This window comes from Lathyrus oleraceus, chromosome 7 (assembly GCF_024323335.1).
Source record: "Lathyrus oleraceus cultivar Zhongwan6 chromosome 7, CAAS_Psat_ZW6_1.0, whole genome shotgun sequence".
In the NCBI taxonomy this organism is placed as follows: domain Eukaryota; kingdom Viridiplantae; phylum Streptophyta; class Magnoliopsida; order Fabales; family Fabaceae; genus Lathyrus; species Lathyrus oleraceus.
Window position 1 is genome coordinate 269,330,208 of NC_066585.1, and position 21,293 is coordinate 269,351,500.

The following is a 21,293-nucleotide window of genomic DNA, read 5'->3' on the forward strand; positions in this document are numbered from 1 at the left end:
TATGGGTATTCTCTCCCAGGCCTAAAATTCTCAAATCCCGGTGGCCTAGGGGTAGTAGGTGTGGGTTGGGTTTCGACAATTGTCGAAAACGGGCGAGGGATCGAACTTGCAGAAACGTCTGCTACGCTTGACATAATAGGCATTGTTGTCGAATTATTTAAGGCCATGGATCCAGATGTTGGTATGGCATGTGTACTAGGGATCTCAGTGGATGCATCAATCGAACTTGTTCTGACTGTGCCTGTTCCCTGGGGAGGAAATTGTTCCCCTTGACTGGTTGTATTAACCATCTTTTTTGTGTATTTTCTTTTGGTTATAGGTTGCGAATTGTTGGCTATCTTACCACTTCTAAGGTTCATGCAACACTATGATTTTTTAACTCAAAATAATAACAACAATTTTGTATTGTAAAAGTAAAGCAAACTATTATAATTAACAGTTCTTTTGACACCGTCACACTGGGCGTGCCAATTTGTTTACCAGTAATTTATGACAAACAACTGCTAGTCCTCCAATATTATTAATCTTGGTAACTTACAGGATCGACTAGATTGATCCTAGGACATGTGTCTCAAGAACTAGTGTTATGGTGATTTGATTCATGATTAAGTTTGTTTCTGGTTTATGAATGGTAATTAAGGTTCTTTATCTAGCGTTAATAGTACAAAGTAAAAGGTGTTTCGACAACAAAACTCTAAACAAAATCTAAAGGCTTATGACTTTAAAGATAAAGGATAAATGACAGTAATTCTGTAAAAAAGGCTTTTTTAAAGATAACAAATGTAATTGGCAAAAGTAAAGATAAATAACTTGAAGTAAAAGGTTTTAAGTTTGAAAAAGTGCTGGAAATAAAGGTTTGACGAAATGTAAATGTAAAGGTAAAAGCAATGATGAAAGACTTTGAAGATAAAGGCAATTCGACAGAAGGCTTAAATAGAAATAAAGACAGTAAGTGGTTTAATTTAAATAACTTGCATTAAAAAGATAACATGAAATGTAATCATGGTGTTCTTCATACATACATTTTCAGCAAAGACTCGTTTCTCTCGCTCCGGTACTTTGAGTATTTTTAGTGAATTTTGTATATCAGTTTGAACACACGAAATCTAAAAACTAAGACTCCTATTTATAACAATTCGACCCTAACGGTCTCTACACAAATGATTTCCACGTTCGACGTTTTCAAGCGCCGTGTGTCTTAGATGCTTCCACGCGTTCGCCTGACGAAACTACTTCGTTTGAATTTCAAATCTTTCCCGCTCGAAGCTTCGAAATTGCCAAACGCCGATGTCGAAGAGAACTTATGGAGATCCTAAAATCTTCTAAGTCTTAAGCTTCGACAAAAAGGTCCTTTCTCCCAAGAAAATGACTTAATAAATAGCTTCACAAAGCCATTTTTATATTATTCTCCAAAACATAATATTTTCAAAGAACTTCAACCTAATGGTCGAAATCTCCAGCTAACAGCAGGATGGGCAAATTCCATCTAGGTCACTCATGTCCCTTAGCATGCTTCGTGGAGTACCCATCAACTGTCTTTATGGTCATCCAGTTACGGACAATGTTTGATCAGCAATAAGACACTCGACTCTACATCTAGGGTCCATAGTGGTTTCAGGTCGAAGGATGGTATACACCATTATCACCATGAGAATAATTTATGACACTTTGCATAATATTCTATATAGTATTCTCATAGTGGGTCAATCCAGTATAAATATTACTCTTAATATTCATACCTATGTTTAAGGCTTGATAACTTCTTATCCATGATCCATGAGATGTGATCATCAGTCTATATACATAATAATCTTAATGTTTTAATGTTATCCCACTTCACAATAAAGCTCGACTACAGATACTTTAAGAATAGTGTCCTTATGTTTAATGTGATCTCATTATTAAGTCACACTTGATACATTAAACAGACTAACTATTCTCGGGACTTTATTAAACAAACATAATAAAAAAAGTCTTTTATTATTAATAAATAATTCGATACAAGTATCAAAAGTATTGGCCTCTAGGGCTTACACCAACACATTATGTGTGTAATTGTTTTATATTCACTTTATTTTGTGTTTTGGGGTTTATGGTGTTACATCAATTGTGTCAGAAGCAGGTCTAACATGAGTATGTGTTGGAAGAACAAGTGGACGTGCCCGAGGTCTACCATGAGGTTGTGATCCATGACCATGTGACAACGGGGAATGAGCATTTTCATATGATTAACATACTTCCCATTGTGTACTTTTGACCCTCAAATATTTTGCTTTCTCTCTGTGTACTGAAGCATGTTGTGATAATCAACCATGTTTGTACCTCGGTTGTTCGTCATCCATTTTTCTTTAATCATACAAGACAAGAGAAAACTTCAATAAACATAACAAAATTACTAAAGCCTAACACAAAGACATTATATAATCTCAAAAGGTTAAGATATATGGATATATCTTGTGTCTAGATAATACTATTTAGATAGTGTTATCCTGATGGTTTCAAACTAGACTTGGCAGCTGACAAATACCTAATCCCAAAATCTAACAAGATTAAAAATTCAACAACTAAAATTAGATAGATTGAATGCAATATATGAGATATAATGTACATTAATTCAAAACTATAAAGAAAATGTGTATCCTACTCACTAGATAGGAAAAATGTGAAGCGGTTAAACTTATCAAATGTTCTTAAAATGTCGCAACTTGATGGGAAAAATGTTTAAAATTGACCTACGAAGTTAGTTTCAATGAATAAAAGTATGAATTGAAAAGTTTTGGCAAAATGATGATAATGTTCACGCAAAGATTGATACTTTGTATATTTGCTAATTTTTTTTGGTAAAGTTGTTGAATGGAAAGGGAAAGTGGGGGGTTCATGTTATATTAAGGATGTGTCTAGATAACACTATTTAATAGTGTGTCCGGAAAAGACAATCTAGATCCATTCATTTAAACTATTGATTTGTTTTGATGAATATCTTATGCGTGTTATATTAAGAATGTGTCTAATTGTATTATCTAAATGAGACGAAATGAATAATTTTAAAAGATTATAGAATTTGAGAGGCATCTAATTGTATTATCTAAATGAGACGAAATGAATAACTTTAAAAGATTATAGAATTTGAGAGACATCGAGTAACTCTTATATATACATATATTAGCTCACCGTACCGAACGGTCAACCCATTTGAGTACTCTAGTTGTAATGATAATTATGAGTTTTTTTATATTGGACATGACAAAAGACATTAAAAAACAGCAAACTACCGTGTTAAACTATTGTTTCATTTTGTAGTATGTAAAGTATATTAGATCTAATTCTATTTATAAGAAATAAATTATTTTTTAATTCATACAATAACTAATGTGATGGTCTATATTTTCTTCAAATACATTTTTTATTCAAAAAAATTTAAAAATATATATTTCTTATAAATTTAAAAAAAAAAATATTTTTTATAAATAAGAAAAGAGCGGTGATATAACAAATATAGTTTTGGTTGTGTTTATAAATTTTGATTTTGTCACTAATTGCATCAAACCTATTTATAGATATGCACAAATTAATAAGAAAAATTTAGCTTGTTAATTTTAAAATTATCCATAGACAAAGTTGGATCAAAAAGTGTGAACTAAATTTTTGATCGTTTATTATTAATTTTCGATATCAAACTAAATTTTTGATAATTTATTTTAAAATTGTCGATACTAAATTATATTGATTTTTTTTAAAGTTCATAATCTTTGAATTAATACCGATATTTTTGAAAAAAACACAAGAGTTTTTTCAAAAATTTTAAAATTTTCGATAAAAATACAAGAGTTTTTATCGTAAATTTTGAATTTTTTGATAAAGATACTATAGTTTTTATTGAATTTCTAAAATTTCCATTAAAAATAAAGAGTTTTTATCGTAAATTTCAAAAATTCCGACAAAGATACTAGCGTTTTTAAAATTTCCGTTAAAAATATAAGAGTGTATATTGAAAATTTTAAAATTTTCGATAAAAATTTAAAAAAATTATGATTTTTATTGTATATTTTAACATTGTCGACAAAAAAAATATGAAAGTTAAAAAAAAATATTTTTATAAAATTATTGATATGAGTTATAAAATTTCCGATATCATTAAACAAATTTTGTTAAATACATAACTTTTGAGCTGATTTAAAAAAATAATTTTAAAGTGGTAAAGAATAACATAATACAGTCAAATTGGGGTGTGTCAAATTCTACAAATACTCTCGAATTACTATTACCACCTTAAAGTTTTCTTTTATGACAAATCATTTATTTATTTATTTTTTATAGTACTATATCCTCACAATAGAAACCTCCTCGATCTTTCTTAACCCTCCTTATCTCTCTTATGATGAGAAAATTAAAAAAAAATTATTGAATTGTAATTCCTCGTATCGAAGCAGATTGTTCGACAGAACTAATGAAGTGTCAAATCACTTAGTGTGTTGAGTTGTATTAGTGTGTCGAAGTGTCGAAGCATGTTGCTTCAACATGATTTCGACTCGGGCCTATTTTAGTAGTGTTATCTATTTTTGGCTTTTATAGTTTTGGTCTTTGACTTAGTGAGCAAGCTAACCTAAATCTATAAATAGATGGAGTAACCCTTATTCTTGTATGGAGAGAAGAAAGAACTCATAACATTGTATTCACAGAATTTTACAGTTGCAAAGTGAATAAAGAAGTTTTCCATAGGTTGTGGGCAAAGGAAAAACTCTACAGAAAATACTCTTCTTCTCCAACGTTCTTTTCTTTCTTTATCAATCGTTCTTTTCTTTTCATTGTCATTGCGTTGTTGATAACAATCTTGTTCGTCAAGATTGATAGAAATTCTCCATAAGTTGTGGTGGATTTCCAACATCTGGTATCAGAGCTCCGACTTAAGCGATTAGTGGGAAGAAAATCGCGATGGCAATGAATCATCCAAATGGGAATTTTCCAGCGAATCTTCCGATTCTTAAGAACAATAATTATGAGAATTGGTGCAAGCAGATAAAGGTTGTGTTCTATTATCAAGATCTTTGGGATCTTGTGAAGGAAGAAGTAACAACGATTGCAGAAAACACGGAGGATCAAGAAAGGGTTGCACATAAATAATTGAAAAAGAAATATCATAAAGCTCTCGTTATAATCCAGCAATGTGTTGATTCAGAAATTTTTAAAAAGGGTAGTGATGTAGAGTCAGCGAAAAAAGCATGGAAAATTCTGGAGAAGTCGTTTGGAGGCGCAGAGAAGCTGAAAGAGGTGAGGTTACAAACTCACAAAAGGACGTATGAATTGTTTCAAATGGAAGACAATGAAAGCATACATGATTTCTTCACTAAGGTTACGAAACTGGTGAATCAAATCAAGGTATGTGGAGAAATGTTAACATCAAGATCTGTTGTTGGAAAGATCTTGAGGTCGTTGGCTCCAAAGTCCGACCACATGGTAGTATCCTCAAAAGAGTCGAAAGATTTGTCAAAACTGACAAAGGAAGAGCTTCAAGGGACGCTTGAATCTCATGAACAAAGAGTGTCTGAAAGAGCTGCAGGAAAGTTGAAGAGTGATGTGGCTTTGCAGGTGCAATCAACAAAAGAAAGGAAAGGAAAAGGAAGCTGGAATGGAAACAAAGGCAGAGGAGGCTAAAAGAATTCGATTGGTCAAAATCAGCAAGAAGGAAACTGGTTGAATCAGAAAAAACCCTAGAACCAAGGCAACCAAAGAGGTGGTGCTACAGGTAGAGAAAGACAAGAGCATATTCGGTGTTACAATTGTTAGAAGCATGGTCACTATTCTAATGATTGTCCAGAAAAGTAGAAGAATCAAGAAACTTATTCAAAGCTGATGAAACATGAAGAAGAAGAAGAGATGTTGTTGATGGTTATAACAAGATTCAAGGACCAGTGGTACTTGGACTCAGGATACTCATCATACATGTTTGGAAGGAAAGATTGGTTTATCAACATAAAGCCCTCAATAAAGAACATGGTGAAATTTGCAAATGACAATACTCTAGCAGCTGAAGGTGTTGGTGATGTTCTGATTATGAGGAAAGATGACAAGAGGTCATAATTTCAAATTTATTGTACATAATAGGCATGAAGAGCAATTTGCTCAGCATAAGGCAGTTAGTTGAAAAGAACTATAAGGTTTCGATCGAAGACATAAGTGAAGTGATTGAGGTATTTGCCAAATTTAAATCTATGGTTGAAAGATCAAGATTTTGAGGACTGATGGTGGTGGCGAATATGTGTCGAAAGACTTTGACATATTATGTGTGAAAGAAGGGGTTGTGCATGAGGTGATGCCCCTACACTCCACAGCAGAATGGAGTCGGAAAAAGGAAGAATATAACCATCATGAATATGGTGATAAGTATGTTGAAAGGCAAGCATCTATCTAAAGAATTATGGGGAGAAGCTATGTCGACTGCAACATATATCGTAAACATATGTCCAACGAAGAAGCTAGAAAGAATCATGCCAGAAGAATGTTGGTCAGATGTGTAACACCCTTCTAAAATACCCCAAATATTTAATTAAAATAACAACATATATAAATCAGAGTAATTATGCATCCAAGGGTGTCACACAACATTTCACACTATTCATCAAAGTAGCTTGTCATGCTCATTTATTTATCAAATAAAACAGTTGCATAATACGCAGCGGATAGAGATCAAATCGATCATTCAAAACATGTAACATATTACATGGAAAATGGTTCACAACCAATCAATAAAACATTCAAAACAAGTTAAAACATCCCATCCCGATGTTACATCTATCAGAGCATGACCCACTAAGGAGACTACACTAGACTCCAAGTATTAGCTTCTACTCAACTCATTGCTCGTTACCTGAAAAATAGTTGTAAGGGTGAGTTCCTCAATCGATATAATAAGCATTATAGAATATAATGTCATGTTAAGTAATTTAACACATTAATCACCCTAATCGTATTCGCACATTCAGTAACGGCACACCAACTCAAACATCATACTCAACACCAATACAACTCATATTCATACTCAATAGCAACACCACACACGTATAATATTGGAATACATCCATTCATATTATACGCCATACATAATTTATGCAATGAGACTCCACACATGCGGTACCGACTATTCTTGAACATATAGTTCAAGCTCACCGATCAATCCAGATACGGCTACTAAGCTCACTAGTCCCACTCATTTGAGATCTAATGACTCACTCACTAATTCCTCACCATGGGAATTAGCTACAGCCCCGAAGGCTATGCTATGCACACTAATCATCTAGCATGCAAACATCAACAACAAATCCACAATGATTCACTCACTAATTCCTCACCATGGGAATTAGCTACAGCCCCAAGGCTATGCTATGCACGCTAATCATCTAGCAATGCAACATCAACAACAATCCACAATGGACATATGCTCACACTCTAAGCCATACAACAGTCCATTCACAAATACATGCATAATATATACATTCACAGCATTATGCATATCATCATACATCATCAACACATGTATCAACACATCATATCATGTCAATTAATTAAACACAGTATTAGCACACTCTACTAATACCTATACTGCTCAAAACAGCGGGAAATAATCCCTACTATATCACACACCGATATAGGCAACCACCAATTAGGCACACATCATTTTAATTAACACTTTTTCCACTCTGCAACAGCGTTAACCGGTTAACGCCCTGGGTTAACCGGTTAACGCAGGCAAAACACGCTTACTGCCCAAAACTTATCAGTGTTAACCGGTTAACGCCATGGGTTAACCGGTTAACGCAGGCAAAACAGCACTAATTCTCAATTCGTAACAGTGTTAACCGGTTAACACCCTGGGTTAACCGGTTAACGCAGACAAAACAGCAGTTCCTGCGCTAACACAAAGCAGAATGCAGAATTCTCCGCATTTTCCGCCGTTGGAGGACTTTCGGACCTCCGATTCCAATTCCGTAAAAAGCTATACGTCCAGTAAATTACGACACACACCATTATCGATTCAATTACAGTTTTTAACACAGTTTATCCAACATCATTTTCAGCATTCACAATCCCAATTAGGGTCAATTCAACGGTTTATCACTACCCATTACATGCTAACCCATAATACCCATTAAACGACGATAAACCCCCCTTACCTGAGTTAATCCGGCGAATCTTTAAGCTCCAAGCTCTTCTCTTCTTCAACCCTCTTCCTCTTGCTCTGCCTCTTGCCCTTTTCCTCTTTCAGCCGCTTCTCTGAGTTTCACGTGAAAACCTTATTTTCCAAATGAAACTCTTTTTCCTTATTCCAACTTATATTTTTTCCAAATTATATTATTATTCCAATAATAATAATAATTCAATAATTCCAAAATAATAATAATAATAATAATCCAATTATCTAATTAAATTAATAAATATATTATTAACTTAATTTAAATAATTATCATATTATTATCGGGGTGTTACAAGATGTCAAGCCTAGCTTGAGTCATCTGAAGGTGTTTGGATCTGTAGCACATAGACATGTGCCAGATCAGTTGAGAAGAAAACTTGATGATAAGTCGAGTCAGATGATCCTGATAAGATATCATTCGATTGAAGGATACAAGTTGTTTGACCCAGTGAACAAGCAAGTGGTGATCAACGGGGACGTGATCATAGTTGAGCTTAAGGAATGGATTGGATTGAGAATGTTAAGAAGGATTCTGTGTGAATCTTATATGATGAACCAGCTAGTGAAGTTGAAAGAGAAGTTCGACAAGAAGTCAGAGGTGAAGCAGGCTCAAGCAGGCCTCAAAGAACAAGACACATGCCTGCAAGGTTGCAAGAATGTGTGATTACATCAGATGATGTGGTCAATGAAGAAGGTGAGTTGGTACACTATGCTTTCTGCGCAGATGTCGAACCAGTCAATGCAGCTAAGGCATTGAAAGATTCGAAGTGGATGAAAGCAATAAACGAAGAATTGAAGTCAATCAAAGTCAATAACACTTGGTCACTTGTCGAATTGCCCAAAGACAAGAAGGCAACCGATGTGAAGTGGGTATACAAGGTGAAGTTGAATCCCAAAGGAGAAGTGACTCGACACAAGGCGAGACTTGTGGTGAAAGGATTTCTTCAGAAAGAAGGAATTGACTTCAACGAAGTTTTTGCACCAGTTGCTAGGATCGAAACAATCAGGTGGTTGTTGGTCTAGCAAACATGAACAACTGGCATATATGTCAGATGGATGTGAAATGGACATTCCTGAATGGCCCCTTAGAAGAAGAATTTTATGTTGCACAACCAGCTGGATTTGTGAAATAAGTCGAAGAAAGAAAGGTGTATGGGCTGCATAAAGCCCTGTACGGACTTAAACAAGCTCCAAGAGCTTGGAACAAGAAGATAAATGGCTTTCTAAGGGAGAAGGAATTTGTAAAGTGCAAAATTGAACATAGAGTATATGTAAGAAGAAGAAAGAGTGAATTGTTTATATTATGTCTCTATGTCGATGACTTATTGGTAACAGGTAGCTGCAAGAAAGAGATCGAAGACTTCAAACGTGTTTTAAACAAGGAATTCGAAATGTCAGATTTGGGTGACATTTCATATTTCCCTGGCATCGAATTCTACAAGAGTGGTAGAGGTTTGATGATGCATCAAAGAAGGTATGCAGGCGAAATACTCAAGATATTTGAGATGCAAGATTGCAAACCAATTACGACTCCAGTTGAGTCCAGATTACAACTGTCAAAAGATTCAGATGAAGATGATGTCGATACAACCCAATATAGAAGATTTATTGGATCACTTCGATACCTTTGTCACACAAGGCCTGACTTAGCATACAATGTAGGTATGATGAGTAGATTTATGCAGAAGCCAAATATATCACATCTAGCAGCGGCGAAGAGGATACTAAGGTATCTTAAAGGAACTCTCGACTATGGCAATTTATTTTCTGCAGCTGATGAAGGAAAAGAATGCAAACTAGCGGGATACACCGACTCAAGTTGGTGTAGTTTTGTTGAGGATCGAAAATTCACAGCTGACTATGTGTTTATGCTAGGTGGTGCACCAGTTGCTTAGAGTTCGAGTAAGGAGCAAATAATGTCATTATCGTTGTGCGAAGCAGAATACATAGTTGCTTCCTATTTGTGCATGTCAATCAACATGGATGGTGAATTTGGTCGAAGAGATAACAGCGAAGAGTCATGGAGAAATTACCATGAAGATCAACAGTATGTCACCTATCAATCTGGCGAAGAATCCGATAGCACATGGTCAAAGCAAGCACATCGAAATGAGGTTCCATTATCTTCGAGAGCAGGTAGCAGATGAGAAGATAGATGTGGAATACTTCAGGATTGAGAATCAGATTGTAGATATCTTGACGAAGGGAGTGCATGTCGAAGTGCTCAGAAGACTAAGAGTTATGATGAATGTAGATAGCTTAGACACAATGAGTTATGTGGCGTGTTGAATTGTAATTCTTTGTGTCGAAACAGTTTGCTCGACAGAAGTAAGGAAGTGTCAAATCACCTAGTGTGTTGAGTTGTATTAGTATGTCGAAGTGTTGAAGCATGTTGTTTCACACAGGAGTTCGACTTAGGCTTATTTTAGTAGTGTTATCTATTTTGGGCTTTTATAGTTTTGGGCTTTGACTTAGTGAGTAAGCTAACATAAATCTATAAATAAAGGGAGTAACCCTTATTCTTGTATGAAGAGAAGAAAAAACTCATAATATTGTATTCATGGAATTTTGCAGTTGCAAAGTGAATAAAAAAGTTTTTCACAGATTGTGAGCAGAGGAAAAACTCTGTAGAAAATATTCTTTTTCTCCAACGTTTTTTTCTTTCTTTCTCAATCGTTATTTTCTTTTTATTATCACTGTGTGGTTGATAACAATCTTATTTATCAAAATTTATAAAAAAAATTGTATAGGTTGAGATGGATTTTCAACAAAATTCAAAAAAAAAATTAAGAAAGAAATAAAAATACTAAGAGAATTGTTCCTACATTCTTGTCATTTTCATACAAGACCAAACAATTTCAAATAATACATGTTTGATTGTTGGTTGGTTTGTATACAATAACATTCCAATACGTATAAAAGATGTATAACTCAGAACATGGGCAAAAAGCTGCATTCGTTTGAAGAAGAACTAAGCAAAAGTGTTATTGCCTTTGAATTTTTGGTGTTGCTGCAAAACTAAGAACAAATGGAGTTGAAACAGAGAAATTAATTTGCACGATAAACTTCCAAAGCGTGTAGTTTTACACTAAGCTTAAGGAACAATTCACCCCCACCAATCTTTCTATGTTGGATGCAAAAGGAGTTACCGACGAATTTCCTGCAGGATACTTTGGAATCCTTAAAGAGAATTGCACAATCTCTCTAAGCGTATCTGTTGATAATATTTTACAAAAGAATGTTTCTTTCAATTGCTATCATGCATTAGAGAAGAGAAAGATGATTTAGAATGAGAAATTAATTGAGATTGGTTTTTTGTGTGTTTTCCCACCGTGACCATAACCTGTAATTTATATTGAAAATCACGTCTGTTATGAAACAATAGCAACTCTTAGAAAAGGCATGACACTATTCCAATTGCAACTTAGTAACAACGTTTCGCATAAGAATAGCAAATATTTGTTTATACGTTGCAACTACTCCTAAAAGAAAGGAAACCAATTAAATGGCACTTTAGACCAATAATAATTACTATAGACCATGCAATTGAAATATGAAAAACTTTGAATATAATATTTATATTTATATTATTAATTCAAATAATATAATCATACAATTAATTATTATTTTGGAAATTTTCTCACAATCCCCCACCATTTTCAAAATAACTAAATCTCATAATTCTGGAAAAATCACGGTTTCAGATATTGGTATCTCACGATTTGAACCAATCCTTAGTAAGATATGGGTTTCACTCATCCCGAATAGACATTGATAGACAAGCTTTGAACCAACTACTCATTAGAACAAGTGTGCAAAACTTACACATGAAATCTCGATACTATCAAAAGAATTGTAAATATGACACATTTGATAAGGCCCTATGTCATGTATCCTTTTCATGAGAATTTAAGAGTCAAGCCCTTGATCTCTATGAAGCAGCCTACTTCATTCTCATATAGGTAGACTATATCAGAAAAGCTCCCATAATAAGCATTCCAGCAAACATATGCTATATATCTATTAAGAGAATAATCTCATCCTATCACTTTTACTTTTATGGTCTGAGTACTTTTTGCCCATTGGGATGTTTCTATTGTTAAGTACTTCAATCACTCTAATAATATACTTTCATCATTGAACTCAAGACTTGATTTTAATCAAGTGTGAGTTGAGTTTCCACTATTGGTGATCAATAAGATATGGGCTTGAGACCCATCCCTAATGATGTCTTCAACACCATGTCTTTTGTCAAACCTTTCGTCAAAGGATCTGCAAGATTATTATTAGTTCTTACGTATATTATGGAGATTACTCCATTTGAAATTAAATCTTTCACATAGCTATGTCTTATACCAATATGTCTAGATTTTCCATTATATACTTGGCTATATGCTTTAGATAGTGTGGATTGACTATCACAATATATGGATACAGGTGCTATTGGCTTTGGCCAAATAGGTATCTCATATAACAAGTTTCTTAGCCATTCAGCCTCTTTACTACCTGCAGCCAGAGCAATAAATTCTGCAGCCATGGTGGAGTCGGCAATGCAAGTCTGTTTCTTTGAACCCCAAGAAACCGCACCTCCACCAAGATTGAAGATCCATCCACTAGTGGATGCATGATCTTCTATATATGTTACCCAACTGGAATCTGTATACCCTTCTAAAACCGAAGGATATCCACTATATGTTAAAGTGTAGTTAATCGTCCCTTTCAAGTATTTTAATACTCTATTAATAGCATGCCAATGATCTTTACTTGGATTACTTGTATACCGACTTAACCTACCAACAACATATGCTATATCAGGTCTAGTACATGTCATAGCATACATCAAGCATCCAATTACCTTTGAATATTCAAGTTGTGCCACTGGACACCCTTTATGTGGTTGCAAATTAACATTTTGATCAAATGGGGTAGAAACGGATTTGCAATCCAAATGATCAAATTTCTTAAGCACCTTTTCAATATAGTGAGATTGGGATAAGCCAATATATTCACCATATCTTATGATTTTAATCCCTAAAATCACATCTGCTTCACCTAAGTCTTTCATATCAAATTTTTTGGATAAGAAAGCTTTAGTCTTTTCTACCTCTTTTAATTCAGTACCAAAGATTAACATATCATCCACATATAAACAAATCATAACTCCTTTTTCATTGTTGAATTTACTATAAATACATTTGTCAGATTCATTTATTTTGTATCCATTGGCCAACATAACTTGGTCAAATTTTTGATGCCATTGTTTGGGCGCTTGTTTTAACCCATATAAAGACTTAGTTAATTTACACACTTTATGTTCTTGGCCTTTGATAACAAACCCTTCAGGTTGTTTCATATACACCTCTTCATCCAATTCTCCATTTAGGAAAGCAGTTTTAACATCCATTTGATGAATGACAAATTTATAGATGGAAGCGAGTTCCATAAGCACTCTAATTGATGCAATTCTTGCAACAGGTGCATAAGTATCAAAATAATCAATTCCTTCTTTTTGTGTAAATCCTTTAGCGACAAGTCTAGCTTTGAATTTTTCAATGGTACCATCAACTTTCATTTTCCTTTTAAAGATCCATTTACAACCTATGGGTTTGGACCCTGGTGGGAGATCTACTAATTTCCAGGTTTTATTACCCATAATCGAGTCCATTTCCTCTTGGATGACTTCTTTCCAAAAGGCTGAATCTTGAGATTTTATTGCCTCTTCAAATGTTTCTGGATCATTCTCTAGGTTATAGCAAATTGGTCCATAACGATTTATAGAATCATTATTTCCTTCTACAAGGAACATGAAGAAGTCTGATCCATAATTTTTTACTTTTCGGATTCTTTTACTTTTTCTAGGTTCTGAACATCCCAACATATCATTATTTGATACATTATTTTCTAAACTTTGAACATCATAATGAACATTGTCTTTGCAATTTTGAATTGAGGTAAATCTACTTTCTTGAAAAATTGCATCTCGTGACTCAATCACGGTATTAATAGGATATGAATCATTGGATTCCATAACCATGAATCTATATGCTTTGTTGTTTTCAGCATAGCCCAGAAATACACATTCAATTCCTCTTTCTCCCAATTTCTTTCTTTTTGGTTCAGGCACCTTAACAATTGCTCTACAACCCCAAACTTTTAAATATTTAAGATTTGGTTTTCTTTTCTTCCAGAGTTCATATGGGGTTATCTTGTTCCTTTTATTAGGAACTCTATTCAGTATATAACATGCAGTTAGCATGGCTTCACCCCAATATCCTTTGGATAAACCAGAATATGATAACGTGGCATTCACCATTTCTTCCAACACCCTATTTTTCCTTTCTGCTATCCCATTTTGTTGTGGGGAATAGGGTGCAGTTATTTGATGTATAATACCAGTGGACTCAAAATAATTAGGATGATAGAATTCTCCCCCTCTATCACTCCTAAAACATTTAATAAAAGTTTCATGTTGGAGTTCTACTTGAGCTTTAAATTTTTTGAATTTTTCTAAAACTTCATCTTTAGAGTGCATTAAATAAACATAACAAAATCTAGTGCAATCATCAAGTGACAAAATATTTTTTACCACCAATAGTAGGCCAACCATGTAAATCACATACATCAAAATGAATTAAATCTAATACTTTAGAATTTCTTTCAACTCTCTTAAAAGGTTGTCTTGTAATTTTAGTTAACATGCATGTGGTACAAGAATTTAAGTTTATATCAAAATTAGGAATTAAACTTGATTTCATCATGTCTTTTAATTTACTAAAATTAACATGTCCTAGTCGCATATGCCATAAATCACAAGACTCAACAGTATAAGCAGAAATCACATTATTATTATTATTATTATTATTATTATTATTATTATTATTATTATTATTATTATTATTATTATTAATAACAATATTACACATGAACATATTCTCACAAAGATAACCTTTCCCCACAAACATTCCCCCTTTGGAGAGAATAAATTTATCTCCCTCAAATACAAATTTGAAACCATACTTATTAAGTAAAGGTACAGAAATCAAGTTTTTCCTAACTTCAGGAACATAGAGTACATCTTTAAGAGTGAGTATTTTTCCAGATGTGAATTCAATCTCTACCGATCCTTTTCCTTTGACTTGGACAGTAGAAGCATTTCCCATGTATAAAACACTACCATCTTCTTCATTAATGGTCTTGAATAGTTCTTTATTTTTGCACACATGACGGGTAGCACCAGAGTCTATCCACCAAGAATTAACATCTTCTATCATGTTGATTTCAAAAATAACAGCAACAAGATTTTCTTTTATTGCACTTGAATTCTTATCTTTGTTCTTTTTCTTTAAGAACCTGCACTCATGTTTAAAGTGTCCTGGATTTCCACAATGATAACAATTTCCTTTCTTTTTCTTTAGGTTGTTATAACCTTTGTGGTTTTCATGAGAATTTTTGAAATCTCGTTTTCTTTTATTGGAATGTTTGCTTGAATTTCCTTCCTCCATCACATGGACCTTCTCTTGAGTAAATTGGCTTTTAGTATCATCTTGTTTTCGATACTCTTCTTCTAAACGAAAGTGATGACCCAATTGTTCAAGAGAAATATCCTCCTTCTTATGCTTCATGGTTCTTTTAAAATCTTTCCAAGAAGGAGGAAGTTTATCTATTATGGAGGATACAATTATAGTTTCATCCATGTGCATATTATGTTGTTTGTAATTATTGAGAATACGTTCAATTTCATGCATTTGTTCCATAACAGACCTACCATCTATCATTTTATAATTATTAAATTGAGAAACAAGAAACTTCTTACTTGTAGCGTCCTCTTGCATGTATCTTGATTCCAATTTCTCCCATAACTCTTTTGTGGAGTTACTGCTCTGATAAATGTCGAACAACGAATCGCACATACCGTTGAGGATGTGTCCCAAGCATATATAATCATCATTGTCCCACTTTTGTCTCTCTCTAGTTTCAGCAATTGTTTCATCTTCTTTTTCTTCTGGTTTTGGAATGTTAAGGACATACACCACCTTCAGTGTTGTGAGAAGAAATTTCATTTTTTTCTGCCAACGAATAAAATTCCCTCCATCGAATTTCTCTAATTTCACAAAGTCAGAAGTCATCTCTTTTAGTGAAGCAGTCATTGAATAGGAAAAAATTTGTTCCTTAAGATTGTTATTGCCTTTGAATTTTTGGTGTTGCTGCAAAACTAAGAATAAATGGAGTTGAAACAGAGAAATTAATTTGCACGATAAACTTCCAAAGCGTGTAGTTTTACACTAAGCTTAAGGAACAATTCACCCCACCAATCTTTCTATGTTGGATGCAAAAGGAGTTACCGACGAATTTCCTGCAGGATACTTTGGAATCCTTAAAGAGAATTGCACAATCTCTCTAAGCGTATCTGTTGATAATATTTTACAGAAGAATGTTTCTTTCAATTGCTCTCATGTATTAGAGAAGAGAAAGATGATTTAGAATGAGAAATTAATTGAGATTGGTTTTTTGTGTGTTTTTCCACCGTGACCATAACCTGTAATTTATATTGAAAATCACATCTGTTATGAAACAGTAGCAACTCTTAGAAAAGGCATGGCACTATTCCAATTGCAACTTAGTAACAACGTTTCGCATAAGAATAGCAAATATTTGTTTATACGTTGCAACTATTCCTAAAAGAAAGGAAACCAATTAAATGGCACTTTAGACCAATAATAATTACTATAGACCATGCAATTGAAATATGAAAAACTTTGAATATAATATTTATATTATTAATTCAAATAATATAATCATACAATTAATTATTATTTTGGAAATTTTCTCAAAAAAAAAATACAATAAAACATGAAACTAGATCATGTGTGCATATTATAGAAAGTTAAAGAAATGTATAAACTATATAGTGATTTATTTATATAGAAAAGAAAAAGAAAAACGGTTAACTAACTCTAATGAACGAGTGTGACATTGTAGCCAACAATAGCATCACCGTTGGTCAAATCAATCCAATGAGTCTTAGCAATGGCGTAACCCCTTGCCATACGGAAAAGGCCAGTGCCACCAACAACCGGCATCTCACGAACCGGGTTCATAGCCGAGTTCTTCCCAACAAGAGCAAACGTGCTACCGTTATACGGTCCATCAACAAACGAGTAGCTCAGGGACATGAGAAGTCCGAACTCCTGCTGACACGACGACGCGTAAATACCTTGGGCCCGGCCGACGAGCTTGGACTTCGGGTCTGATGTTTCTGTTAACGGGTCATCCGCCATCCAGATGCTTCCGAACTGTGTAACGAATGGCTTGCTCTTGTCTACCGGTTCAGCCACCTTAACAGCGCTTGGGTTTTTTCCGCTGGGTGTGTCGTGAAAATAAAACTGAAGGTTTGTTTGTGTTTCTTGGTTCTTTTTCAGAAAACTTTTACCCCAATTCCCTGCTTTTAGTTTCAGGCTTTGAATCGGTGGTGGAAGAATAACACTCAGTATAAGCATCATCAACACCATCCCATTTTGCTTAGACATCTTGGAAGTATCTTTGCAGGGTTGTGTTGCGTTGTGCTGTGGATTTGGTTTCTTCTATGTGTGTGTGGGTGTATATAAATAGAATAGTTCTCGTTTGAAATTTCATTTTTTTTTTCTTGTGGAGTTAGTCATTTGTGTGGTTTAACTTTTACAACAACATTACTCTAATAAGTCCACTAGAGCATGTTAGCTAATTTCTTTCATAGATGTACTGGGGTAGTTGAACTGCTTTTAGCAACCAGACAAAGGTTAAAGTTTTTCGTACCATGTCCATAACTCACTTTATTCAAGAGATGAGATTTGGTTCTATTATGGAGAGTAAAGTTGTAACCAGTCAAAAAAAGTTGGTGTAGTGGGGGCTTGTTCTTTCATGATTAGATGCTTCTAGTTGCACAGCCACAAGCTTTGGTAAAAATAGAATAATTGAATATAACATATTTGTCAATGTGTGACACAACACACCGAGATAATTTTAATGTGAAGTGTGAGTGTTATAAAAAAAAATCTTATCTTTTTAAAATTTTTTTTTTTTTAAACTTCTGATTAATTATGTCAGAGGTATCTTATGCATAATAGGGATAATTCACATATTTGGATAAAATTTGGAAACATATGTGAAAATATTATAATTAACATGAAGCCTAGATTTCAAAAGTATATACATAAAATACTTGCTAAAATAGTGTTGATGATGTTGAATTCTATAATCTCAGCTAGAGATCTCACTGGAGAATAAGGGAGCGATATTTGTGGTTGAACAGTTTAATTTTTGAAAGTAAGATAGTCACTTCAGCACTATGGAATGGGTACAAAATGATGCTTAAATCTTTTACTTTTAAATTGTTGGAATTAAACTCAAAATTTTGATTAATTTTGGACCAATTTTGATGAATAAGATTCAATCAATCGATCAAATTCTCTCTTCTTCTTCATTCTTCACTCGAGTGAATTAACTACTATTGGTTGTAAGATTGTATCGCTGCACAATGATGACGAAAACAAGAAAAAAAATTGAATTGGGGAAGAAAGGGAATTAGGATTTTTATCGAGAGGGGGGAAGAAGATGAATTGTCTCTACAGAATAGCTTTCTGCTCTCAAACTGCGATTTATTCTTTGCAACTGCAAGTTCAAGTGTTTACGATAATAGGGGTTACTCCATATTTATAGATTTGGATTTGCATGCTCCCCAAGCAAGACCCAAAACTAACCTAACTAACTCAGTTAAGCAAACAAATAAAGTTAAGTCTAACATCACCGTTGAGATACTCTTCGACATTTCGACACCTAGATGATTCAACACTTCCTTACTTCTGTCGAGCAACCTATTTCGACACGAGGAATTGTAAAGACAAAGTGTCATACAACATACGATATCAAGTTTCGATGATGACAAAAGACCATCATGCACATCTACGAACAAATGCAACACATTACCCACAATATCCTTTTCCACGTTATTCTAAATCTACCATAATCATTAAAAACATGTAGACAAAGTGTGATCATGACTAAATACATAAAGAATCACTAATCACAGTTTCTTTGCAGATTTGAATGCTTTGAGTCGACCATAGGGGTCAGCTCAAAGCTCACGGGTCAGCGCAAAGCTCTGCCTAAACTAAAGGGAGTCAGCGCAAAGCTGCATGCGTCGACGCATAGGGTCAGCGCATAGCTCACGGGTCGGCGCATAAACCCCTTGAGTCGACCACACGTTGGCGCATGGCAAAATGATGTTATCCACGGGTCAGCGCATGAAACGTTTGAGTCGACGCATAGGGTCGACGCATGCCCCACGGGTCAGCACACGCCGACCTATGGTCGACCGCTCGCGCGCAATCTCAGTTTTCTGAGTTATTTCAAATTTTTGAAATACTGTTATGTTTGTTTGATTTTGTCTGTTACTATATATATATAGAAGTCAAAACACTTCTATTAACTAACATTTGCTATTTTGAGTTCAAGTGTTCAAGGAAACAAGAAAGAGTGAAAAAGTTGTCAAAGATTCATCATCTTCATCTTCAACAGTCCACAATACATCAACTGCACACAATAACTTTTGATGTGATTCGTGATAACTTGAAGGTGATAAGGTTCGAAGTTGCGATTGAAGAATCGGGTTCGAGTTGAAGTCTTGGCAGGTTCTTTCTTGAATAAAACCATTAGGGTTTTATCCTCCAATACAAGTTTGCGTTTGGGGGTTTTTGGACGAATCGCTTCATCAATATTCAGCCGAGCGAAGGTGATTGAGAAGAGGAAGTCTTCGTCAGTCTAGTAGCGGATTCGGTGGCATTGAAGTGAAGGATTCGGGTTCGACTCGTTGTGTTTGAGATCAGCCGGGCCGAGGGTTTGAAGAACGGAAGATTCTTCAACAAAGGGGCTGGAATCGGAGGTCTAGCAACAACGATCGAAGGTCTTGATTCATCTTGAATCAAGGAGCAAGGATAGGAAGCATCATTCAACACATTGAAAATTCTGTGTTTACTTGCTTTGCAATCCTTGTATAAACGGTTAAAGTTCACAGGTGATATTTAATTAAATCATCTCAATTCTATTTTTAGAATTGAGGGCAGACGTACCCCGAAGCGAGGACGGCGGGGGAACTGCCTCACCAAATCTCTGTCTCCTTTAACTTTCTGCATAATCTGTTTTTCAGCTTAAAGTTTAAGTGATTTTAGCTTAAGCAATTTTTCAACAAACTTTGATATAAGTTGAGTAAGTGATTAAAACAGATGTTGGAATACTAAGTACAATAGCATATTGTACTAGGATAAATTGACTTACTTACTCAACTCAAATATCACTTGGAGTGCTTATGCACACCAAGTGTTTGTAAAATTGCCTAAGCCAAAGTTGCCTTAAGTTTGCACTGAGTTTTAATCTGGTATTTTGGTTCATTGGAACTAGGCTTGCTAGTGAGTGAACTCTATCACTGATTGTGCAACTAGTGTAGTGAATTGTATCTCGTTTTATCTCTTATCCATTAGCTTAACGCATATCCGGTTTTCCAATAACGGTTCGTTTTTAGACTAAATTTTCCTCGGTCGCTTCCGCACCTAAAACAATTTTAAAACCAATTTTTCTTTTAAATTGGTAGCGCCGACTCAAGTTTTTAACTGGGATCTATTCAACCCCCCCCCCCTTCTAGATTCGTGCCATAGTCTAACAGGAATTATAATTCAACACACCATCCAATTCATTGTGTCTAAGCTATCTACATTCATCATAGATCTTAACTTCTTAAATACTTCGACCTGCACTCCTTTCGTCATGATGTCTGCAATCTGATTCTCAGTTCTGCATTGCTCAAAGTTCAGCTTCACTTCTGCTACTTGCTCTCGAAGATAATAGAACCTCATTTCGATGTGTTTGCTTCATCCATGTGCTATCGAATTCTTTGCCAGATTGATAGCAGACATGTTGTTTATCTTCATGGTAATTACTCCATGATTCTTCTTTGTGATCTCTTCGACCAGATTCACCATCCACGTTACTTGACATGCACAAAGAGAAGCAGTTATGTACTCTGCTTCACACGACGACAATGCCACTATTGGTTCCTTTCTCGAACTCCAAGCAA

At 34.5% G+C, this 21,293-nt stretch overlaps 1 protein-coding gene across 1 annotated transcript; it reads right to left on the minus strand.

Moving 5' to 3' along the window:
• Positions 1-16,943: 16,943 nt before the first annotated feature.
• LOC127100697 (dirigent protein 23) lies at positions 16,944-17,991 on the minus strand. The gene has a single exon (XM_051037952.1). The coding sequence runs from the start codon at positions 17,713-17,715 to the stop codon at positions 17,143-17,145; it is 573 nt and encodes a 190-aa protein (XP_050893909.1). The 5' UTR covers positions 17,716-17,991; the 3' UTR covers positions 16,944-17,142.
• Between the last annotated feature and the right edge of the window lie 3,302 nt (positions 17,992-21,293).